Raw genomic sequence first — 6,262 nt, forward strand, 5'->3', positions numbered from 1 at the left:
ATGTACCATTTTTTTATTAAAACGGTAAAATAATGTCAGTATTGATGCCTCTCAGGAAAATAATGATACTGTCCAATATTATGACACAATACGACACAATTTTTTGTGTTAAGATCCCCTATAATTTATAATTTATTTGATCAAAATCTTACTCCCATTCCTACATCACCTTGTTTAGCACATCAAATTCTGTAGATTATTGAATTTCATTATGCATCTGTGCAGGCGGTGGCCGGAGACATTATGGTTTCTAGTTTTCCATCTTTCCCATTTACTCTCTTCTTTCGACCAAGATATCTCAAGAACACCTTGAAGGAATTTCTTTGAAATTATATCCAAGTTCAGTTATGAACAATATGATTCGATTTTAGTGGTCGAAGATCAAGGCCGCTGTCACCTCTCAAAAAACAATTTTTTTGCCTTGTGAATGGAATATCTCACCTTCAGGAATTGCCTTCAACTGAGAGGCATCCTGCAATTAAAATAATAGACCCATTTGCAACATCATTGTTAGAACACGCCCTGTGAGTCAAACTTTGATTTGTCAATATGGGCTTTACAAATACAATTTGATTGATTGAACATTAACAAGTCTATTCAGAGTTTTCTTCCAAACTAAAGATACACAAACATTGAATATCCAATTTATTGTCATTTAAAGAAAACATATAAAGTAATAAAGTTTAGTAACCAGACTTCTGTCCTTGCAATTAAACCAGAATGTGACTATTGCCTGGTTTTGATGGGAGGAAGACCACAGCGGCAATGAGGAAGGCCAGATAACAGAGTCCAGTGTGATGGCCAGTTAGTGTGACTTTGTAATGGGGCCATTAATAAAATAACCTGAAAATGAAACTGATAATATCCGGAGAAAAGAATCATAATTACATTTTTATCATTCCGACCTGGGGCTGGGTGATAACACCAAAATGGAACACTCATAATATAAATGCCATCAGTAGCAGTAGCCTATACACAAATTATGATATAGATATTGATATAATTCTTATGCATTGCACAAACGTGGTGAAAAATCACCACGTTTTTAAATTTAAAATAAATATTAATCTATTAATGTGATTTTTAAAATTTGATAATATTATTAGCCAAGCCACCCAGCTCTATATTGTATTTATTTATTTTACCTGCAATTGCACCAATACACTGTTACGGACTAGATACTGGAAGGATACACTATATTTCATAGGCCAGAGTCAAAATGTTTAAGGGTTTAGCTTCCAGCTCTTTAAATGTTCCTGTTCTTTAAATGCTTCTGCTTAATGTGATAAATTGTTACTGTAGGGAGATATATTGCCAACAGTTTAAAGTTAACACTTTCAGGGGTTAGATAACTAAGATTCATTACAACTGCTGTAATGCAAAAGGTAGTCCACTTTTTACCCAATTTCATTTTGTAGGTTAGATAGTCTTAAAACTAGTAATTTAATTAAAACACAGACTTAGTGAAAGTTGCTGTCATTAACTTCAATAAAGAGTTCTTGTGTCAGAGTGAGGTTTATGCACACACTCACACATACAAAAAAAAGCTTTTTTCCCCTTTGAATATGTGATGCTGATAATCCACTGAGTTATACAATATAGTGTGATCTTGTTTCACATATAATCTAGATTATATTGGATCTGGGAAAACTGATTGAGTTACTCTTCATCAAGTCAACTAACAAACACGTATCCTTATAAACTAATACCTGCTTAACAGGCTGAGTCACCGATCCCTCACTCTACTGGAATGTGACGCCCTCCTCCCAGCTGAACTGGTTAACCAGCAAGTCGTCCTCCTGCCTCATGGAGTTGAGCAGGTACCTGACTCCAGCTTTCACTCCGGTCTTCACCCCTGCACCCAGAGCGTAACCTGCAACCCCAGCAGTGCCCCCTGTGGCGACCATGAGAGCGTCTGTGCCCAGGTCGACAGCACTCAGGATGGCTCTCTCCTTCGCTGTCTCGGAGCAGTTCACTGAGGCATAATACACCGCGGTGCCCAGGTTGTAGAGGGTGCTGACTGCAGGGATCCACTCCACCACGTTGTACACACGCTCCTCACGTTTGTTGGTGCAGCTTCTCTGGGGGCTGCGTCTCATCCGCGGCCCAGGGTTAGAAGCACGCTCCTCTTCACTGCACCGACGGATCCAACACTCAGACCCTGCAGAGTCCGATGGCAGGATACGACTGCTTTTCTTCAGCACGGCCTTGTAGGTGCCTGGTGCAAGCATTCCACTACTGGTCACGCCTGCACACAGGGCGCCCAGTCGCTCACAGCTGTTCACAGCCTCCTCCAGTCCGCCTGTGGCTCCCTCCACAGCTGTCCCCACCAGCTTTGTTCCGTTCACCCTGGTCCAGTCTTCACAATTTCCCTCCTGCTCAGTGGTTTCCGCTCCCGCCATCGCCAGCTGCCCGATGTTGAACATCACAGCGTCTATGCGGCGCCCTGCTTGATCTTTCTCTGAAAACGACTTTGCAGATGCAGCAGCTGGTGTCGATGCTGACTTGCTCAACCTCCTCTCTATCAGATCTTGCACCTCAGTCAGGAGCTCCTCTGTATCTGCCACACCCAGCAAGTCATACAGCTTCAGCACCAGGGCCTGTGCCTCCTTGGGGCATCCTGACACCACCAGCACAGGAACCAGAGAGAGACCCAGAAGCTCCTGGGGGAACATGGAGGACAGAGGGTCGTTCACGGTGCTGGCAGACATAAGCTCATCACAGCTGATGTTCCCTTGAGCCTGCAGATGATCTTGAACCTGTGCCTGAAGCTTCGCCCTGAGACCTGATATCATATGTTTGGCAGACTGGACTCGCTCCTCTTCATGCACAACCACTGGTACAGGATCAGTCTTTTCAGCGGATGAGAGACTAAGCTGGCGATGGGATCCCAGGTGATACGGATGCTCCTGTTTGCCGGTTTCCTCCACCGCTTCACGGGGGTCACTTTCTGAGAGCAGTGTGTTCCTCTGAGTCAGAGGCGGTGGGACTCTACAGAGAGCGTGTTCATTTAGCAGGAGCTGGATCACGATCAGCCACTTCGACTTGGAGAACATAATTCCACTGTTCTTGGAGCCACGTCACCAGTCACTGAAATATAAAGAAAATCAACGCACCAACGGCATTACAAAATGAGCCACTGTAGGAGTGCAGTGCATGTCCGAAAGCAGCTTATGTAGGAGACGAGGTTTCAATAATAAACAAAAAGAAACATTTAATCAAAAGTGGTAATAACAATAATAACAACAAAAACAATAATAATAGTGTGCAAAATGAATTTAGACGGCAAAATACCTATGTATTGAATAAACAGTGACTTTGGAGTCAGGAGCTTTTATGTTTTTATGTGCCATTACTCTGCAGTATCACAATACCTTATTCGTCTATAGGCTGATTTTTAACTGAAGAATTTGGAAATTATCTGCTTCAAATCTACAAGCTTATAATAAAAATATCTTTGTACCAGATTTCCATATCATAAAATCTTAATCAAGAGCATTAAAAAATGAATCGTCCGTCCCTATTGAGTGAAAAAGCACTCGAGTAGTTTGATGATAGAAGCGGAGAAGCAGCAAACAAACAAATAAAACTTGTATTCCAAAGAAAAAATTTGTGCATGTCCTCATTTCCCTCAAAGACTACAAGTAAAACAAATAGAAATGTTCTCCCGCCCACAACTTCATAATTTAACTGAATCTTTGTCCTGCACCCACCTTAATGAAACGAGTCCTGCAGTCCAGAGAGCAGCGGTGCAACCAAGATGGCTTCGGTGTGTAGGATGCTTTTGGTTTCTTCTCCTAGCCCCCCCCCCCCCCCCCCCTTTACCCAAAAAACATGCATAACGATCTTCTTTCTCTTCGCCTCCAATGAGAGTCTCCTTCTCTACACATGATTATCCCCCCCTCTCAGCAGCGTCCTCTCTTTGGCCTCGTTGCTCAACACAGAGATCAGGGCCTGAATATTGATTCACGTGGGGAAAGTCCATGCGTTCTAAGGCCCATTTGTTTGTCCTGTCCTGCTATCCAACCCTCCCCCCCCCATCACACACACACACACACACACACACACTAATACACTCACTCTCTCTGCAGTCGGTAGGTTTTGTCTTTGACCCAAATACTTGAAATAAATCTCCCCTCATGCCGCGAGCAAATCTTTCTCTCGTATAGCTAAGAAGTGAAGGGAAAGACACAAGGGGGCTATCTGAGTTAAATGAGCAGATAGGGAATACTTTTTCAATAACTAGAAAGTACAATTTCTTCAAAAAAGCAAAACTACAAAGTGCTATCAGTAAGTGCCATTTAAGTGCTACTAAATTTGTAGTTTTTAAATTGTATTCAGATAGATAACATGAAGATAAGGCAGTTCAGCGTCCTCCCACTTCTACTACAGCACCCTCCCTTTCATTTCCTTCCACTCACAGTCTGTTTTACACAAACCCTGACACAAAAAACGTTTTATTCCAGGAGAGTACTCCAGAGTTTCTTTACTCCCCCTCTCTTTAAACTGGAAGGACAAGGCTCATTAATGAACAAAAGCCCCACAGAGGCAAAGAAGGCATTGAAGATTCATGATAGTGGCACAAAAACATGATTAGAATCAAAGTCTTGCAGGCCTTTGAGTTTTTTTCCCCTTCTAAGGATTTAACATACGATTCTCTCAAGTTTAGATCAAGCAACTTATTTGTTCTTATTCATTATTCTTAAATGACAATAATCAATATTGTTACAGTGGGGGGCAGAATGCTGGATATTTTTTTGATTACATCTTGATCAATCTTTTGTTAATATTTTTTAAAGGGTCACTTTAACCTTTGACAACAGAAAGTAACGTCATTGATTAAGAGGCTGGAGGAGGAAAGAATAGTTGAACTATTGTTGGATTGGACAATATGGCCAAAAATGTCATTTCAAATCAGTAGATATTGATAATTATCAGGGTAAATGTCACATTATTATTTCTGTTAAGTTTAAATACAGATTTTCTTCCTTTAGCAAAGAATGACAAACACTTCATAAAACATTTTTTGAATCTGAGTTAAAGCAATTATGTTGCATACCTCCTCACTGTAATATGCATAAGCAATATATCAATATGTATTGAACTTTTAGTTATATTTCTATTGATGACAATTATATTGCGATAGTGATTGGTGTCGTTTTTTAATTTCCAGCCCTAGTTGAGCACATACTATATGATGCCACTCTCGTGTGGAATCTCGAATCCATAAATAAATCCATTCTTTTAAGATAAGAGACAAGAGAGGGTTTTTGATTCATCATTTAGTCAACAACTGTTTGTTCATCTCTGCCTGCTCTCATCCACTGTCCTCTCTTCTATCATTGCTTCCTTCAAGTTGATAAGGGAGGGACAGAAACATTTTTTTAAGGAGGCACAAACCCTGACCTTGCTCTTCAGAAGGAGAAGCTGCTCTTTCACTGTCCCCTGCTGGAGACGGAGCAGTCAGATCATTGAGGAAAGGAGGTCTGACTGATAGCTAGAGGGCCTCAGCTACAAACAGTTAAGAGCCAGATAATAAAGCACAAGCCTGCCTTCAAACCTGCTTCCTGTTCTCATCTGTTTCATCCAGATTTGATACAAGGAAGCAGCCTATTGGGCTTTCGCTAAGTTAATCATCTGTAAAATCACACAACACTGGCCGGTGTGTGATTCATAAAATATGAAGATTAATTATAACACTGTTTACATCTTTTACATATATCTCAGTTGGGAACTGAGTAGAACTGACACCAGTTCTTTTATGGGAATAAGCCCCCAGAGTCCAATCAAAAATCCTCAGAATGTGCCGATAGAAGCTGACTACTCGTTTCACAGCCGCGGTTTGATTAACCATCAGAGTATTAGTGCGTCACCAACATAACTCACGACCACACTGATCATCCCAGTGCAATTATCGTGTCTGACTCCACGCTGAACATAAATAAATAAAGAACTAGCCCATCCCCATTCGGGTCTGTGTTCAAATTTTTACTTATTATTGTAATGAAACATTCTCAATGTTTTGGGAAATTATACTGAAACATTTTATTTGGATGGCACTTTTACTATGCTCAAAGACTCTGAACAGGATTACAAAAAAATGTAAAGGCAAATAAAAACAAATATCTACAAATATAAGATACATTTCATACGTTCTTAAAAGGGGTTTTGAGTAGTGTTTTGAAGGAGGATGGCTCAATGCAGAGAAGCAAAACATAATGTTACATGTTAAAAAATATAGCTAGCATGTAAATTTGTAAAT

The 6,262-nt window shown here is 40.7% G+C and overlaps 1 protein-coding gene across 1 annotated transcript; it reads right to left on the reverse strand.

The window, feature by feature from the left end:
• Positions 1 to 632: 632 nt before the first annotated feature.
• On the reverse strand, positions 633 to 3,823 carry apof (apolipoprotein F). The gene is made up of 2 exons (XM_062400317.1): positions 3,714 to 3,823; positions 633 to 3,090 (listed from the first exon to the last, which is right to left on the reverse strand). The coding sequence occupies exon 2, from the start codon at positions 3,054 to 3,056 to the stop codon at positions 1,743 to 1,745; it is 1,314 nt and encodes a 437-aa protein (XP_062256301.1). The 5' UTR covers positions 3,057 to 3,090; positions 3,714 to 3,823; the 3' UTR covers positions 633 to 1,742.
• Between the last annotated feature and the right edge of the window lie 2,439 nt (positions 3,824 to 6,262).

The sequence above is a fragment of the Platichthys flesus genome, chromosome 2 (assembly GCF_949316205.1).
Source record: "Platichthys flesus chromosome 2, fPlaFle2.1, whole genome shotgun sequence".
In the NCBI taxonomy this organism is placed as follows: Eukaryota; Metazoa; Chordata; class Actinopteri; order Pleuronectiformes; family Pleuronectidae; genus Platichthys; species Platichthys flesus.

Excerpts from the sequence above, each read along its gene's own strand:
- apof (XM_062400317.1), bottom strand. The coding sequence starts at position 3,056 with ATGTTCTCCAAGTCGAAGTGGCTGATCGTGATCCAGCTCCTGCTAAAT.